The sequence below is a fragment of the Vespula pensylvanica genome, chromosome 1, assembly GCF_014466175.1.
Source record: "Vespula pensylvanica isolate Volc-1 chromosome 1, ASM1446617v1, whole genome shotgun sequence".
NCBI lineage: Eukaryota > Metazoa > Arthropoda > Insecta > Hymenoptera > Vespidae > Vespula > Vespula pensylvanica.
The window spans coordinates 12,420,489-12,440,274 of record NC_057685.1 but is presented as its reverse complement, the minus strand read 5'-3'; the positions used below and the strand labels follow the sequence as shown (position 1 = coordinate 12,440,274).

Genomic DNA, 19,786 nt, shown 5'->3' with positions numbered 1-19,786 from the left:
AAGAATTTTCAAATGTTCCGTTCAGCATCGTTTCGAGATCAGAATCGATGGAAAATATACAATCCAATAGCTATATTCGTGCCGAAGAGATAAAAGAGAAAAACCGCGCGAAAGAAAAGATCGCCGTTACGAAAAGGTTAAAAGTCTAGCGTGAGCGGACGCGGTCGGATGTCGAGGTCTCGGCAAGGAATCTTCCCTCGTGGAAGAAATCCGAGGACGATCGAGCGTTAACTTCCGGACGATTTGTCAGAGTCGAACCAGTGCCGACCTGGTTCTAGTATTTGCCACGATAAATCCTGGATTTTCATAACTTTCTCTCAGCCATCTCCTCTTCTCTGTCTATCTCTCTCGTTCTTTCTTTCTTTCTTTCTTCCTTCCTTCCTTTCCTTCCTCCTTTCTTTCTTTCTTTCTTTCTTTCTTTCTTTCTGTTTTGTTACCCCTCGCATCGGCATCGCCAAGGGCAAGTTTTCAAGAGCCTCTTCCTATTGGCCTCGCATCGTGTATCCTTTAAAAGTCTCGATGGGATCCCGAAGAAATATCTTTTCCATCCTTCTTCCTCTTCCCTCTATCCCTCTCTCGCTCTTTCTTCCTTTCGTCTTTAGTTTCTTCCTCCTCCACCTCCTCCTCCTCCTCCTCCTCCTCCTCCTTCTCCTCTTCCTTCTCTCGACTCGATGACGCTCTTGCGACCGCTTTCAGAGAATTTCATGCCAAAAGAGATTTACCGAAGTTGCAGCTTGTTACGAAGTCTTTGGACTTTCGCCACGAGAGGAAGCTCTGTCTGGGAATCGCGTTTCCTCCGAAAGGGTTTCAGTGAAACCCGATGATTAAGAATCATTGATCGAGATGATTCCTTGTTCGATATCAAACGTTCGTATCGAGTGTAAGCTCGTACGCGTACGAGTCAGAATTGGATCCCTTTTCAGAGTCTCGATTTTTCGCGAAGCAAGAAATGTTCGTTCTCGGAATTGCTAGAATCTTGTGAGTTAACATAGAAACATAGATTTTTCGAAAATCTTCGATACTGGGAGACATCGGAATACGTGTAACGAAGGCATGGTAATATCATAAACCGGAAAAAAATGGAACTAGGCGCAATAAAGGTGCCGCGCGAAATATCTGCCGCGAAAGGCAATAAGTTTGAAATATGCCAGTGTTTTATTTTCAACGTGCGAATACCTGCGCTCCGTAGGATGGAATACGATGAGACCGAAACAACGTTGAGTTCGAGGAACGAGGGAACATACCAGCGTATATTCTGCGTTTTAAAAAAAATGCCTGCGGTCTGGATATACACATGGATCGTGGCTTGAACGGTGCGAGTACGCGAACAATTTTGTGCTAGCACCGGAGCATAAATATAGAAGCGGGACAAAGAAAGTGTCCGCGTGTTCTCCTCTATCGGATTTTATATTCTTTTTCTTTTACTTTTTTCTCGGAGCGAACCAGGTGAGAGTGAGAAAGAAATAAGTAGAAAGGGAAAAGGAATTGAAGAGAGACAGAGAGACGAAGTGGGGTATGTACATTCGAAACTTATGTAGAAAACTTTGCGGAGAGAGCAATTCTCGTTATAACTTCGAAACTGGAAACTTAAACTGCCGCGAGTCCAACCATAGGGAGGGGGTGAAAGTTTTGGCCGTTTTCCTACGCGGGACAATCGTTTGCCCTTTTCGTAGCTTCGTTCTTTATCTCTCTCTCTCTCTCTCTCTTTCTCTCTCTTTCTCTATCTCATTCTCTTTAGTTACGTTCTCCCTCTTTAGCTGCGCCTTTTACAAAAGACCGTTCTTCTTTTTACCGACCCTTCGGATCGGATCTAACTAACCTCGTCTTTCGTTTTCCTTGTTCCTCGCCGTAAAATAATTCGAACTTCGACTCGTAAATCCGTAAAGAATGACGGTGCAATAATCGAGCTGAACTTGTTACACCCCTCGTTACTACTTACTTAGTGACCGTACTTTAAGAAACTTCGTTAGAGGATGCGTCGAACAGAGAATTCGACCGAATTCGATTTGCTATCGCAGGAAAATTAAACTTATCTTTCCTTGTCCATTGTATTAGGACAATACTAAAGGGTACAAACATTTATCGATCTTCAATGGGGTTTTGAGGATTTTTAATTTTATAGATTTTCATAATTTTCCAACGAAATTTCACAATTTTCTAAAAGTGAGAGAGAAAGAGAAAGAGAGAGAGAGAGAGAGAGAAAGAGAAAGAGAGAGAAAGAGAGCCATAGCGATTATAATCCTAGCTCGATTGCGTCTCATTTTGTAAAGGCCGTTCTCTAACAAGCACGGTTCAACGATAGTTCCCGGGACATTAGGGCCATTATCCTGGTGTCACGTACTTAAGAATAGGTTGTAGGACACGTAGAAACGGCTACCTGTGCGCAAGTCGAACACATAGTCCCAGCATCGACGTTATCACTACCACCACTATCATCATCATCACCACCAACCAGTACCATCACCACTATCACTACCACTACCACCACTATAATCACAGGCGTCGTTTTCATCGTCGGTTTCTACTTTTCGTAAAAGAGGAGGCGGTGAAGTTCGATGCTCAGAATGTGCATCGCTAGCCGAGAATCTCGCGGAGAAGCTGTGGATGAATCTCTGTGCTTTCAAGGGGAACAAGAAAGAGAGAGGGAGAGAGAGAGAGAGAGAGAGAGAAAGAGAGAGAAAGACAGAGAAGGAGAGAGAGAGAGAGGGAGAGAGACGCAAAACGCGAAGCTTAAACCCCGACGACTATGTGCGCGCACGAACTCGCTCTCGTTCTTCGTTAAAGCCGTTTACGTTTTACGCGCGGTCGAGCCACTAATTTCCCTCCTTCACCTTCAACTTTCTTGCCTTCGTTCTGCTCGAGAGGAAAATACAAATTTACGATCTTCCTTACGTAAGTATCTCTTCTTATTTTATTTCTATCCCTATTACGGAAGATTAGAAAGTTGATTCCTTGTTTCTCACATAGGTATCATCTTACCGAAATAATGCTAAACGTTTAAAATGAATCATATATATTTGGAAATTTCGTATTCCTATACAATAATAAAGTTGTTCGAGTAGTTCAATTCGATCAGTTCGTATGATTCGAATTAATCATATTTCATAAGATTTGAAATTCGAAAAGAATATCATTTATTTTCGATATCAAAGAAACATCCTGTATAACGAGAAGAGATTTCTTAATATCGTTCACGTGGTCTCGAACGAATTACTTGGAAGAAATCGTACCGGAAGCGTAACCCACGTTCCTCTTGTGGTAGATCGAAAGTAATAAAGGGATCCGACAAAGGGCGCAATTTAACGGGAGTTCGCGCGTCTAGTCCACGTTCGGGTGCGTTCCCTGAAGAGAGATAAAGGCAGCGAACAAGTGACCCGTGTATCCGACGCGACGGCGTCCTTTTACCGTCGATCCTGACGCTAGTTCGTCGGGGTCAACTGAAAAAGATCAAAGGCCGAGGAACGTGCACCCGTTCGTTTCCCACCAACGCCTTAAACGTGTCTCTACGACCGCACCGATGCATTTTGCATCGACTTTGTAATTGTAAATCGTTCCTTGTACCGTACTTCGTCGTACTCTCGAATATCCAATCCGCCGAAGAAGTAATAAGGTACCGAAAACGATTTTCGATCGCGATCGCTCTTTTCCTCCTTCTCTCCTTCTCTTTTTCCTTCTTCTTCTTCCTCGTTTCTCAGACCTTTGAATTTTATTTTCCTACGCGAAACACTTTTCCACCTTGGTAGAAATTTAAGAGAAACGATAGAACCTTCTTTTAGGGCAAATCTTCTTTTACTGCCAATGTGTCTATCGAGAAATATCTATCTATCTATCTATCTATCTATCTATCTATCTATCTATTTGTCTATCTATTTATCTATTTATCCATCTATCTATTTAGGTAAATATATATTATGGAATTCCTTGGTATATTTTTCATCGTAGCGATCGTAGGCGAATTCTCTATTATTAATTCTCTAAAATTAATCCAAGAATAACGAGCAGCATTCCCTATGAAAAGGATTCTGTTCTTAAGCTTCCGTTCGTTTTCCTCCCAAGTTTGGTTTTCCCCTTTGCATCATTCATACACGGTAATTCATTCAAAAGAACGTAGTAACAATACGCGCGATGAAACACGTCGCGCTCGTAATGTCGTCTTCGGCGTTGTTGTAGAACGTAGAACAGTAACGTAATGGCGACCCGGAAACCCTATTTTAATGATCTCGCGCGTCACTAAAGAACGTCGTTCTCGGTAATCTCGTTAACTCTACGTCAAGTTTCTTTGTCGTTTAACAATCGATTTATTTTCGTTCTATCTCGCTCGTTTGCTCGTCCTAAAACGTGATACTCCTTTGGAAATTTTTCAAAAGTTCTCTCTTTGCTCCATCTCTTCATTTACGCATACATATGTATCTCCATCTGCTTATACTGCCATTTTGATTCAAGAGTATTGATAAACGTAATAAAAATGAAATTCTCGTCCATCGAAAGGACGTCCGAAGCGATTTCTTCCGGAGGATGAGCGCGTACGCGTGTGCAAACGCTTCTAACGAGACCTTAGCGTTTCGTATAACGACATTGGGGCTCTCACATCCATATTTACCGTTGGTGAGTTCCCGTGGGACCTGTACGGGACTGGTTATAACCTGCGCTATGGTCGCACAACCGATAGTACAGGTATATAGATACATATACATATATGTACGCGCGCGCGCTTATACTTACACACACATACATATTATATGTATATATGTTTTAGATGGTATAGTATATATAGATAGTCCCGATTCGTCCAGACTACATTTACTAGCATGATATCGAGTCGCGTTGCCGGTCATAGAGGCTATAATATAACAGCTACCATAGGGGGCTACTGTCTCCGCTTTCCTGCCAGTGGGCTACCGGCTAAAACAGGAGAGGTGTGTTCGGTACATATTTACTTCGGGCTTACCGCGATATTGCCATACAACCGAGGATACGGATATTCGTTGGTCTCTTTGTCCTTTCTCTTCCTGTCTCTCACTCTCTCTCTCTCTCTCTCTCTTCCCTCTTCCCTCTTCTCTCTCTCTCTCTCTCCATCACGAAGTATACCGAATGCACACGTAGGTACGAGAGCTTCGGGAATCGTTTCCGCTTCCTACACCGATAACGCTCTAACTTTCCTAATCGGTCTTGATTACCTCTACTTCTACGTTTGAATCCCTCAGATATAGAGCACTTTTGGAAAAGAATTATATCGCTGGTACGACCGTTAAAAATTTCTTTCGAAGCGAAACTATTTATTTTTTACGAAGACCAGGAACCGATAACAAATTGCTTCGACGTCGTTATTTGAAATACTCTGTATGATCTATGAATCAAGAAACGATATCTTATTACCGATTCGAGGAAACGATGTTACGTCTGACGGGTTTCTCCGAACTGGATATTAATCGTCCAAGTCAATATTGATAGGCGCTGCATCAGGAGGAAAACGATAGAATCCTATCCGTTCTGCAATCTAGATACCAAATCCTGATCGAAGCTTGCAGAAGGACTGTCACAAATCAAAGGAGGATCTAACGATTGTTGCAGGCAATAGAAGAAGGGTTGTATGCTCACTGAGAAAATTGAATTTGTGTTCGTGGGACGACAACGATTTGTCATTGATCATTGAATCGATTAATCATACTATTTCTCAACAGTAAGAATAAACATTCGCATTTCTGGTAATATTGGTTGGTAACACTGAAACGGAGATCGTCATATTGATCAATCATTAATTGTGGATAATTTGTGATTTGTTTAAATCACCAAGAGAAGTTAAGAATGCGTTTGTTTCCTTGAGAGAGAGAGAGAGAGAGAGAGAGAGAGAGAGAGAGAGAGAGAGAGAGAGAGAGAGAGAGAGAGAGAGAGAGAGAGAGAGAGAAGTGAAACGAGTAAGGTACTTACTCGTGACGTTATTTACCGGCGATACTTCAGCTATATCGTCGACGATCTAGGTCAACGTATAGCGTGTAGGCGTAACTTTCCTAATAATGGCAAGTTTATAACTCGCTTTACTTAAACGTCTTTGACATGCTGGAATTGAAGAAGAGTGTTAAGCGGAATTTTCATCACAAAATTCATCCGGTGGATGAGTAGCAATAGATAAGAGATACGAATTTATTTATAATATATTATACATATATATATATATATATACCTACTATGTATTACATCTATATTTTGAAGAATCAACAAATCGATATGACATCGTATTGCCATAAATACATCTATAGAAATCAAAGCGAGTATTTTTCAACAATGTGGTATAAAGTTGCTATGGAACCTTGAATTGATGCTATAAAGCTCGAGCGTGTAATCATCAAGCGAGGATGTCGTCAAGCAAGTACGGTGGTTTAAATTCGAATTAACTCGGCTCGGAGGAAAGTCGCGGCCTGTGGACAAAGCTACTCGCGGTATTAAGCCATTAGACCGTAACGAGAGTTGATTAAATGTGCTGGTCGAGGTTGCGGCCGACAGAGGCCGAACCTCCGACGAACAAAAAGAAAGGAACACGAGGAACACGAGTGGTTGGCGTTGCTGTTCCAGACTTTGGCCTCCAAACTCTGACAAAAAAAAGAGAACGTAACTTTCCCAGAGGGAATGTGTTCTCTCACTCTCTCTCTCTCTCTCTCTCTCTCTCTCTCTCTCTCTCTCTCTCTCTCTCGCTCTCTTTCCTTCTCTCTCTATCTCTCACTATACTGTCTAGAGTTTTCCAACGTTCTGCGACATTCATGAGAACTTACAAATTCTCTCTTAACACTCGACGATTCCTATGTTTTAATCAAAAATGAAGCATCCTTCGTTTTGAAGCAACTTTTATCTCTGTCGTTAAATATTTACTTTGCATTAAGGATCACGAACGTCGATTGTAAAAAAACAAAACAATCGATATAGAAAAGAGATTTAATTGCATTCACATTTTATTTCTCGTTAACATTATTGCAGGAGAGATAAAATACGTATAATATCGCTTTGTTGTTGTTCCATCCATAGTACGGCTTTGTAATATTACTGATAATGATCGTAGTTAATCGATGACATCGTTTCGAGAATGTAAGAAACAATTGCATTAATTAACTATTCATTACGCGTTTCTGCCGTGGGTAGAATACCAGCGGGACGCATCGATGGACGCACAAAAGCAATGCGCGAAAAGCCCTTTGATATCTTCGCCAGGACAATTCGATGTATTTCGGAGAACGTCCGCGCACAGTCGCTTCCCTTTCGTTGTGTGCGAGGAATCGGTCGGATTAGCGAGCTATAATTTGTCATGGTATTACCAAAATGGATTAGCGTTAATAGCAGCAAGCTTGAATATTGCTTCAAGCGTAGCGATCGGAACAATACGATAGCGAATCGCTAAAATGACGAGGGAATATTGAGTATTGTGATTGTAACGATGTTCGAACTATTACACGTATCTCATTTGTGTTGTATACTAAATACTAATTAAATTTGAATCGATCGGAGATAAAAAGATTTTTTTGAAGTCTTAAAGGACTTTCACAAAAGCAGAGATAAGGGCAAGTGCAATAATTGTTAGACGATCTATACGATGAAAGATTAATGAATTAATCTCGATGAACGCAAAACGTATAAATATTAAAATTACAGTCATGAGGGTTGGTATGAAACTCATTCGTGAAATTATTTTCGAGTGCTCACGCGCAGATAGTACTTTAATTTACAATAGAAACAGACTTCGGTCAAAGGGATGCCTCGCTCGCTTTCTCCCTTTCTACCGCCATATCCAGCAACTGTTCGATTTAATTAATGTTCGCTTCATAGGCAGTTTAAACCCCTCGCTGAACATTGTTCCATGTAGCCTTATCTATAGTTAAGGGCGAATTTTTCTCTGAAAAAAACTGAATAAAATTACGTTCATCTGTAAACTGTACTTTTTTGCTCGCGCAATCATAATGACACAATTTTTCGCGGAGGAAGAAAGTATTATGTAATTTCAACTTCTCCTCCGCGATGAAAGCCCAAGAGTTATAAATATACGATGTAAAGAATAGAAAATGAAAATAAAGACTAAGGGGATTCTCTGTTTTTTAGTATTATTATTATCACAGAAACGTATATTGTGAAAACGAGTACTTTCATTTCTAATAAGTAAATATTCCTGGAGAATGTTGAACAGAAGGTCTGAATAGACTAATGGTTAGAGCAGCCGTCCGGAAAGCGGAAGAACCGGCTTCGAGTTCCAATTCAGAAGACTACCCAACAGTCCAACTTTTTTCACGAATTCTACAATTTGGTATTAGAAGTTGGATGTAGACTAGAGTTCGTTTACACACTTGGAAGTTGTGCATCAACACAAAGAAAAAATTAATTAATTAAGAGGACCTATTGTGATAAACCAACGATAAAAGCGACTCGAATGGCGGCTTGGGGAACTAGTAGAGAAACCTTTTAAGCGCCTAAGACACTACTCGAAATCAGAGACGACGACAGCGACGCTAACGGTGGCCAAGAGGAGTTGGCAGAAAGACGCCTTAAGGCTGTTCACACCACCTTTCGCTCGAAGCATGTGTGACTTCAGCGACAGGTATGGACAAAATATGAACTACAGGAGAACAGTGTCCCCGCCATACGCTTATCGTATCAGTGTATAAGCTTGCGTAGGTTATATACCTCTCTTCGCGTAATCTAACAATCGGCTTAGTGTAGGTTAGAGTATTAGTGTTGGTAAGGTAAACCAACACTTTTCAGTCTCTCATATTTATATCCTTCTTTGATGGTAGCATGTTTTTCCTAGTAATCCGTATTAGATAAGACGCAGCGTCAAACATTTGTTTTACGACAAAAGCGTATAGAATATAGAGAATAATAAATATAATTAATAGATATAATAATTTACTTTGTTAATGTATATAAATATGCGATAAAAGACAAGACTGTATCGATTATTTTATTAAAAATGTTGATATACTTATGTATCATGTATTATTTTGATAACGATCGAAACATGTGAGTTCGTTTCCATACTATCTATGGAGTACAACTCTCAGCGCTATTTTTTATGGTTTTATTTAAGACTATACGTTATTATTACTATTCAACTGCAGAATAGTATTTGAAACGGTAAGTGTGAGAGTTTGATTAGTCCCAGTATATGTGAATTTGAAAGAAAGAATCAGGAAAGTAACATCTTGATCTGAAGAAATTCGTATGAAAGTTACAACAAAAGGATGCAAGAGAATTCAAGAGGATACAAGAGAATGAGAAAGTGGATGTTGGCTGAACGAAAGAAATTCGAGAAGAAACGATTGTTAGAAACAAACAATGAGACATATTAAAAAAATATCATTAAGTTTTGTTTAATAAAATTATTGGTTAGTACATAATTTGATCGTTAAATCCACCTTGCCTTTCCACAGTTTTTATCAGAAATGGGATTCGTCTGTGTGGTTTAAAGAAACTCGGTAAAATTCTGAGTTTTGTTGTTCGAGTCGACAGGGAGATCGATGCTATTAATATGTCGAGTCGTAAAGCGGAATTATACGCGAGTGCTGAGTTTTTTGCGAAATGTGAACAGGCAAGGAAAGCGAAAACTGTGCCATAGGAGATTCTCAAGAAGATATTGCAAATGGAATGCGTGTATTTATTTTTTCAATAATTATGGTTGATGAAACCAAGATAGAGAGGAACGACACATTCGCAAACTGGCATAGTGTCACCGGGATTTGATCTAGTGACGAGTGAATTTATTATAAACGAATGGATCGAGAAGATAAAAAAGTATGGAGATTTGTATCGATGGAGATTTGTACGATCTAGCAGTCTATCATTACGCGCTAATGGAATTAACTGGATTACCAAAAATATGGATGGACAGTTTGGATTACAACTTCACATGGAGCGTACGTGATACTAATGAAAGAAGTTACGTTTAGTGCGAGGCAATTCTCCAGGAAACGAAAGTGTGATGAGTGTTAGGTTACAGGCGCAAGATTATAGAAGAAAGCCAGATCATTATTATTATCGAATATTTTTATGAAAAGCTATCTAGATGCAATAAAGCTAAGATGAGAGACCATGAGGGAAACTTCGAGTGGATCGTTAGCGACCTTGATAATCTCCCTTCCAAAGATTATCTAGGGCCGTTAGGCCGATATAAGAAACCCAACGAGCTCTTAGGAGACTTATGGAATGCGGGGAGTTATTCGAGGATAACATCGGCAAATAGCCAGCACACTAACGCTGCTGCGAATCGTCAGTCACTTTTAAACATACAATCATGCAGTAGATATTTGTCTCAGACCCAAACACATACCGACCTGCTTTAAATGCGCTTCTAACAGACATATTTTGTACGGATGTACTGCAAAATCGTGCAGTAATTAACAGGAAGCGTAACAGAGCAGTCTTGCACGCAAGATCGACTAGTAATGCGTATCGGTAGAGATATACACATGAAAAATATTTTAAAGATGTTACGATTAACGGGTAGCCAATAAAATATTATGTTGATTTAAGAGGCAGTGTCGTAGTATTACTTCACGACGAGATAAGAGTCATTTGGTTTGAAAGAACTTAGCTAGAAGCTAAGTGATTTGGTTGCTTCGTGGAATATAGTGATACCTGTTTGCAGACGTTGGGAGTAATGACGACTGACATAAGCACTGACGATATAGAAGTGAGAATGAAGGTGTATATCGTTGCAAAAGCGAGTGTATCATTGTTAATTGGTTATTTATAAACAAAAAATCCAGAGGTGATCATGCTCAGTAAAGTAGGAGAACAATGAGTTTTAGAGAAGAAAGACGACTTGCGATTAATCGTCGTATAAAACGTGAATAAAATCACACTCTATTCTAATAAACGGTATATTATGTCATATAATTTTCTAGGACACGTTGCAGTAATTGGGAACGTTCCAAATCAGGTAATAGTCATAGAAGGAGGTCTTTGAAAACAAAATCCGATTATCAGATGCATCGTCATAATAGACAAGGAAGAATGAATAATCATATTTGTTCTCAAATATTGAGTGAAATGTCGGGTCCGACCATAATGATTAAATCAAGGAACATCATTGCAGGTGAGAAGGCGTGCGTAGAATATGTGATACAACATGAAATGAACGACGGATCTGTATGTCTAAAAAAAATAGACTCGAAGCTTAACGGAGAAGAAGCCAAAAAGATTTTTCCTATATTGAACAATAATCGCGATTAAGGAAAATAGTTAATAGTAAAAGTTAGTAATTCATTGGTTTTATCTTATTACGAGAGGCAAGAATTGACAAAATATGATCGATGAATTACAATTGGTCGATGTGATAAAAGACAGGACATCGCCATTTGTTAGTTCATTGTTATTAGTGAAAAAAGAAGCGAAAAGATACACATCTGTGTGGATTATCGCAGTCTTAACAAAGACAATAAAAGATAATGTGATTTGTTAACGATCAATTTAATTTAGAAGGACAAAATTATTACACAAGTCTAAATCTTTTTAGTGGATATTATCAAATTGAAATTTCGGAAGACTCAAGGGAGAAAACAGCTTAACGGGCTAATTGACGGACATTATCAATTTAAACGGCTGCCTTCGACTGTGTAATGTTCCGGCAATATTTCAGTGATTTATTAATAAGCTATTGGGATCAATACGATATGACATGATTAGATGATGTCATTATTCCGAGCATGACAATGATGGAAGGGTTGGACTATTTAATCAAAATGTTTAGAGAAACGAGACTTATTATTAATTTGAGCAAATGTCATTTGTTGAAGTCACGAATAGAGTATCTTGGTTTTGAAGGATCACCTGGAAGTATAATATATAATCAAGTGAGCGAAAATTGTTGAACTTAATCGAATTTTCAGAACTAATAAATAACCGCAATGTTAGAAGATTTTTAGATCTGGTAAGTTATTTCCAGAGATTCGTAAAGAATTTTGCGATGATAGCAAAACCGTCGAGCAATTTGTTTTGCAAAGATGTGAAATTTTATTGGAGCCCGTCAAAATCGAGATATTTAACCGAATCAAAAGGATACTAACATCGAAGCCAGTTTTTACGATCTACGACTATAATGCGGAAACTGAAGTCCATACAGACGCGTCTGCGTCAGTCCTAGACGCAGGTGGCAAATAGTATGCCATAAGTTATTAGAGTTATAAAATAACGCCCGAGGAGACACGATATTACTCTTACAAGCTGAAAGCTCTGGCCATAATATGATAGTATAAATTTTTAAATTTATTTAATTAAAATTAAATTCATATTCCGTACAGATTTGCAATAATTTAGAAATGTTGGAGAATAAAATGGATTTAAATTCGCGCAGTGGGAGATGGTTGTTAGACTTTTGGAATTTAATTAATTAATCGAATATCATAATGTGTAAAAGAATAGTCATAGATGCATTGAAATTCGGCTGAGGAAGAAAAAAAATCAAAGTTATTCCTTTAGGAATTCCTTTTAAAAATTAAAATTAATGAATGATTGGTGGATGGCGATGCAAGGAGATTAAACCGCATATGAAAAATTCACTATGTGTAATATGTACGTTTATAAAGTTATGAAAGATCGTTATAGACTACGTATTAAGCGATTTGCGGAAGAAAATAAAGCTTTTTAGAGAATTTCAAAAAGTCATTATCTCGTTTAAGCTTTCATCTTTAAAATGAAGATTTGTTTATCAAAAATGAGTCAGAATTACGCTTGGACATATTGTTAAGGTATATCATTAAAAAATCAGAGATGATTAACAGCCATAAGCTTTCAGTACCTTCGAAATCTAAAAGATTTTAATGAGAGATTTTTAATTCAGGATCAAATTTTGTTTCAAAATTCGTCGAGAAGATTGACCGAAGTCAGTTAAATAGCTCGATGAATCGAACAGCTGTCCAAAAAGTAAAAGATTTAGGTTCGAGTTCCAGACTAGACTACCTGATGAACCAATTTTTTTTATACGATCTTATAATATTTTCTTCGATACGCTGATGTAAGAGAAAACGATGATATTTTTTAAGACATTTTTCCTCTCCTTTAAAAGATAAAGTCTTTGTTCTCGAAAATACATCGACACTGGCTCTTTCGTACTATTGAATTTTTCCATTGTCGCTTTGTTTGTTGTTGAAGAAAAGGTTGGTAGTATGGCTCTAAACAAATTGGCCACTGAGGTGCTCTAAGAGCTCACATCCCTTATCGTCTGCCTGTACTATCGTCATGGCGTGGACTCATCTACTACCTTCTATCCATACCTCTTTTCATCATCGTACACATTATTTCAAGCATTGTCTTGACTTGTAAAGAGAGTAAAATATTTTTCAAAATCTTTTAAATTCTATTTATCTTACGTAATATTAACTGAAGTTATAACAGCATATTCAACTCAATAAAAGTTCGGTATTTCCTACTTAATACCATTCATGATTTATTTAAATGAATAAAGTTTTGTACGGAGGGTAAAAAAATGGTACAGGTTTATGCTTACATGGAACGAATAAAAGAAAGAAAGATAAAACATTATTAGACATCTTGACTCGTCTCTAGTGGTTCTTAATGCAGATTCAACCGAAGATATCCCTTAGTGATCTTTTCAACGTGGATCAGCACCTCGAGCTGCTGCAGTACAGAGAGAATTTTTAATGAAAGTTCTTCACATTCTCAAAAGGAATCCCCTTTGCAAACAACTTACCGTGTCTTAATGTATGTACAGATTCACATCGAGATACGTAAACTATACCATCTTTCAGTTGGATTTTCCTAAAAACCTTTAGAACGTCTTTTCTTTATATTATATACACTTTTGTTCATTCGACAATCGATTTAAAAGTCGATCAAAGAAAGGAATCCAACATTCGAATAAACCGCAATAGCAAGGAAGAAATAGTGGTCTGACGAGAGAATCGACTCGGCAGGACTCATTTAAATGTACGATACCGCTTGCCTTCTCTTATTGTATTATGGTAAATACGAACTAGTAGCAATCGTTTTGTTCGCAGGCGGAGAACGAAGGGTAGAGTGGTCCACCTTGTTCGTTGATTGCAAATTGACTTCGCTACCGAAATAACATCGGCGTACACGTAAAACGTGACTCTTATTGCATCGAATTCGTTACAGCATTCGTACGTGCGAGCGTACTAGAGAAAGAGAGAAAGAGAGAGATAGAGAGAGCGAGGACAACGTTTTGAAAAGTTGAAAAGTTGGAGAAATTTCAAAATGAAAATCATTCTCTCATCTAGTACGATATTACAAGATAGTTTTCATTAGTCCGAGCTACGAGCGTAGATACTAACGAGCACCCTTCGTAAACGACGAGGTTTCCAAGCTCGGTGCGTGAAACGTGGCATGGACGAGCGATTTGCGCGTCGTTTCGCTTGAAATTATATCGTCGCGTCGATGTGAAAATGTTAATCGACAATCACGGGAACGATTGTTGACTATCCTAAATAACCGCCTTAATTGCGACACAGTAATTATAATAGCATGATTATCGGGCGCGCCAACGTTGATTACTACTCGTCCCTGTCTCGTCCACGTCGATCGAATTATGTCGATCGATGTGTAATGGATTCGAACGAGAGTTCAAAGGAAGAGGTTTGATTTTTTCCTCTTTTTTTTTTTTTTTTTTTAACAAGACTTCTTCCAACAACGATTGCTCGTTTTATTGGTTTGTGGAAGAAGGCGAAATGGTTTGAGTGAAAGAGATAAAAAAGACAGTGTCGATAGGGAGAGAAAATTCTTTGTCAAAAGGATAGAACATATGACGTTAATAACAAGTACAAGAAACGACAGGGACTAATGACTTTCATTAATTCAAAGAGTTAGGCCAGGTAATAGGATCTTTCACCTTAATTTTAATAATACGCTTTTGTACTCGGGATCTTTGGCATGTTTGATTGCAACGTAATAGGAGCTCGTTCGTTTGCCACCATGGCACTACTACTACCATCACCGTCATTACCACCATCAGTGCTGTCGCGAAAGCTTTTAATTAACCATAGAAGAGAGAGAACGGAGCGTCTACGACGCGAAGGACGACAGTAGCGAGGTCGACGACGACGTTTCTCGAGGATATTTTCACAAAGCCGACTCGAAATCGACGAGATAGTCGAGAAAGGACGCTTTCTTGAAGTTGGCTTTGCTGGAGACAAGGACGAGAATAGAAGGAGGACTAGGCAAAGGAGCTTCGTAGCATCGTCGCGGCAAGAGTTGAACTTCTCAAGACAGTACAGTGTACGATCGAGATAATGACTGGAGCTTATGCTACACAAAGGGAGAATACCAGCCGCGGCTCGGACTTGGAACGCGACATTTGTGCGCTATAGCTTAAGTTTCGTAATACCACTACGCCGGCTGTTCTGATACGAAAGATAGTAAAGGGAGATCTACTACGTGGACTGTTCTCTCTCCCTCTTTAATTGAATTTGCATATTCCCTATCTTTGAAAAAATTTGCCGTGTTTCACCTGTTCTCTCCTATACGTCCCTTTTTTCTTCTCTCTCTCTCTCTCTCTTTCTCTCTCTCTCTCTTTCTATTTCTTGTTCGAATTATAACAAAGCCTATAATCTTTTTGCCGGCGAGAACCGAGAATATTTTGCTTGATTGCGCTGCGTCCCAAAAGAACGTAATCCAATTTAGCCCATCTCTCTTTACCTCTTCAGCCGGACACTCGAAACAAACGGCGTTCATTGGCATTCCCATGGATATGCCATTCGTCGAATCAAGCTACGAATATTCGCGCAACGTTAATTTATCAAAGGGAGAAAGAAAAAAAAACGATTATTAAATGGAAGATCCTCGATAGGGAGCATGGTATACGGTTTCGTCGGAATAACGCGTATCGCGGTGTTGGCGGCATCCAGTTTTGGATGAGATGAGACTAGAGTAAACGATATTTGCGAGGTTGGAAGATCGATAGCAATTTAGCCACCCTTCGCCATTCTGTAGGAGCACCACCGGAGCATCCCTCGTAGCACCGAACGCTACGGGTGGTAACCTCTCCTCCTTTCTTCTGTACGAGCAATCTCCCCCCCCCCCCACCCTAACTATCTACCATCTCTTTACCTCGTCTCTGGTTCGTCTCTTTGCATCTCTGCAACGTGGCCTAGTCGGAACTCATCCATATACATCGGGAAAATTAATATCTGCCCTTCGTTGGCTTCGTTCGCGCACTGAATAAACTCGCTCGTGAGTTTTCCCTCTCTCTCTCTCTCTCTCTCTCTCTTTCTTACTATCCTTCTTCTTCTTCTTCTTCTTTTCCTCGTTCACTCTTCTTTTCTCGTTCTCCACGATAACGATCGAATCTCTCACCTTCTTCTACTTCCTCTTCTTCTTTTCCTCCTTCACTCTCCTTTTCTCGTTCTCCACGATAACGATCGAATCTCTCGTCCTCTTCTTCTTCTTTTTCTTCTTCTTCTTCTTCTTCTTCTTCTTCTTCTTCTTCTTCTTCGTTTTCTCTTCTCCTACGACTCACCTTTCGGAGCAGCTTCGAAGAATCGCGCTTCTCTCAGCACCCTCGTCTCTTTATCCTTCTTTGAACGAAAATAAATTTGAAAAGTTTGCCAATAACATCATTACTGTGGCACACACTCTCGGCTACCATACATGGATATCCGTGTGTGTGTGTGTGTGTGTGTATGTATGTCTATCTGTACGATCGTATACTCGTAATAACGAGAAGGTATCGAGTCCCACTTCTTACGAGCCTACCGCTTAATGTTATCGACATAATTTGTGAGCTCAAGGTTTACGCTGGTCGAGCGAGATTGCGTTTCACCGAAGACAAATCGTTCCTAGCTCTTTTCCTTTATCCTTCTAGCAATACCTTTCTTCTTTCTCTCTTTTTCTATCTTTCTTTCTTTCTTTATCTTGCTCTGTAATAGAGAACATCGACCGTAATTACAGTATTACGTTCGTGTTAACCGCCATGTTACCAATTTTTTTTTTTTTTTTTTTTTTTTTTTTTTGGTATAAGGTATCGTGCTTTAGCACATCTGAGTCCAATCAACATACAACGGTACATACGATGATTTTAAAATGTTTTATCACGTAAAACATTAAAGATGTAAATGTGATCGATACAATGAACGTGTATCATTGCAAATTTCGAAGACCAGTCATGGAAATGCGTTAAATCATTGGTAGAAATCCACAACGTTTTAAATACATATTTATAACAACGCGCAACTGTTTCTCTCACAGTTACGTACTCGTTTAACTTTGTGTGCGCCGTACGTTTAACTGTGCTCAAAATATTGATAAAAAAGAACTAGCATCAGTGTAGAAGGTTAGTGTATGTGAACGTACGTACGAAAGCACGAATAACGTCTCTCGTTCGACGTTAATTCGAGAATGCGTTAGTCGTCCCTCCTCATCCCGTTCAACCCCCTTTCTCTCTTGTGATTCGACGATGTTGTAACGAAAGATAATGCCCGGCATATATCTGAACTGCTTATATTTACATATTTAACTAACCCAAGCGGGGCGGTGCTACGGCGTGAGCATTAACGCAAATACAAACGCATAATCTCGAATGTATTAATTCAGGCCGAAGTGCATACCTTCGCACGCTACAGATAAATACTAACGTATACCTACGTAAGCCATCACGTGCGGACTAGAAACGTCGATAGTCGTATGTTAACGCTTATATATATATATATATATATATATATATATATATATGTTCCGTAAAATATTTTTTATATCGTACATGCATATGTACATACAATGTATGCATGCATGCATGTATGCATACATGTATATATGCATGTATGCATGTATGTATATACATATGTAAAATGTACGTGCAAATGAGAACAGATTTTATTCACCAGCTGAAAGTACATATGTATGTGAATCTCTTGAGGAATTAATGCTGAAAGATAAAAAAGATCACGATGTGAAGTAAAGTCTACCTTCTATGAATCATTTGCAATAAGAATAAACATGCTCGATATTTCTTTCGTTCGCGATCATAATCTCTTAAAAAATTCTTCGAAGCACAAGACGTTAATAACGCGTTACTTCAAGTTCGCGTTACTACAAGTGATGCCAATTATTTACATGGCACGCGCTCGCTCGCGACGCGCGAAGAATCTTGTTCGTTTGTCAACATGATGTTTGCCAAGCTCGAGGTCGATCTCGATCTGGCAACGGAAACTATCCGCTTCGCGATAGTTGTTCTATCGATTGAAACGTTTTGCTATATATCATCGAAAATTTTTCATCTCATTAAATTCGATCTTTCATTTTTCAGGAAATGGCAGTTTGGAACTGTTCGATAGCGAAAGCGGACCGGACCTCACGTTATCGCCGCAAACCTTTACATCGACGGCGGAAGCTTTCATCAACGATAACAGCGATAGCCTCGGTGTTCCGGGAGACAACGATACGGGTAAGTTATTCGAGATCGAGGTCGGCAGTCGAAAATTTGCGTCGTCGATGAGTTAACGCGTTCACTTTGACGATAGATCAGGACACCGGTGTACGTCGATAATATTATAGATAGTAATTTCAAAAGTATTACAAAGTGTGTATTTATTTATTGATCATTTTTAGATTCATTTAGATTCATAAATTATACAATCTTTCAAAGTATGCGCCATATTTAATATATAAAGATATGTTCTATATACCTGCATATAAAATGCTCTATTTCAAACGATCAATTTTAAACGAACTCATTTTGGATATAAAATTAGCGAAAATATTTGTTACAAAGGATTCAATATCATAAACATAAAGCATACTCATGCATAAATACTTTGAAACACTTTTCATTATTGAACGATAAATTTGTTAAGATACTCGCTGAATAATTTCGTTCGCAACATCGATTAGAAAACGAGAGAGAGTGCGTCGACCCATTAAAATCGTTATGTCACGAAGACATGAGGATGAGGAAGGGAAAGGGGTAAATAGGGTTGCGACGGCTGCGATGAAACCGACGACAATACATTAACGTAATTGTTGCGCTCTCTCCTCTTAGAAACGCGATGCTCACCACATTCGGAACACGTTGGAGACGTGGTATAACTAGTTCAAACAAGTCGGGAGACCATTTCCGCGCGTGTGCCGCGGCATATAATGCCTATTGTTTCCGGTACATAGAAAGGACTTGAGGGCGGTTGTATGCGAGCCGAGCGGAGTCATGCATTGTTTCCTCGGGCACGCATTGCTCCGGTAATCAAGACGCGTGCTGCTACCTTTAAATATCACCTTCCGACTATTTCGTATACTTCATACTTTTCGTTGTTCTATGATGTGCCGCCTACCGTCGTCGGCGATTTAAATTTTTTATAGGATAAGTCGAAGAGCGATGGTTCATTTCTTTTTAAAGCATCATTATATTGTAAATTTGAAATATCAATATAAAAAAATTATCAAAGCAGGTAAATACATTTGTAAAATGTAGATACATGATGGATTATAATATCTAGATAAAGTTAAAATTTTTCCTTTTTAAATCTTAGATTTAAAAAAAGGAAAAAGGATTTGATTTTCATACATTTGGATTGTTCGGGGGAGATGATCTATGATTTAGAATGTCATGATCCAGGTAAGATTATATCTGATGTACTAGAGATTAGATTAGTTTTATCGAACATTTTGTCTGGCGTCACATTACAAATAACTTATTTAATTTCTTAATTAAAAACAAAAAACAAAAAATTGGACTATTAATCTAGGTCTAGTAAATATAAGACCGTTATTTCATTCGAAATTATCCTATTAATTTGAACGAAGATTGATGATTCAAAAAGAAGAAAGAAAAATAAAGTTTAGCTATCGT

At 38.7% G+C, this 19,786-nt stretch overlaps 1 protein-coding gene across 13 annotated transcripts in view; it reads left to right on the top strand.

Moving 5' to 3' along the window:
- The window catches only part of LOC122634679 (histone-lysine N-methyltransferase 2D-like), a 298,047-nt gene that overhangs the window by 166,459 nt on the left and 111,802 nt on the right, over window positions 1-19,786 (top strand). For all 13 annotated transcript variants that reach the window (XM_043823897.1, XM_043823984.1, XM_043824070.1 and 10 more), the window contains one exon: window positions 18,251-18,388. In XM_043823897.1, the coding sequence (XP_043679832.1) occupies window positions 18,251-18,388 (138 nt within the window). The remainder of the gene's footprint in view (window positions 1-18,250; window positions 18,389-19,786) is intronic.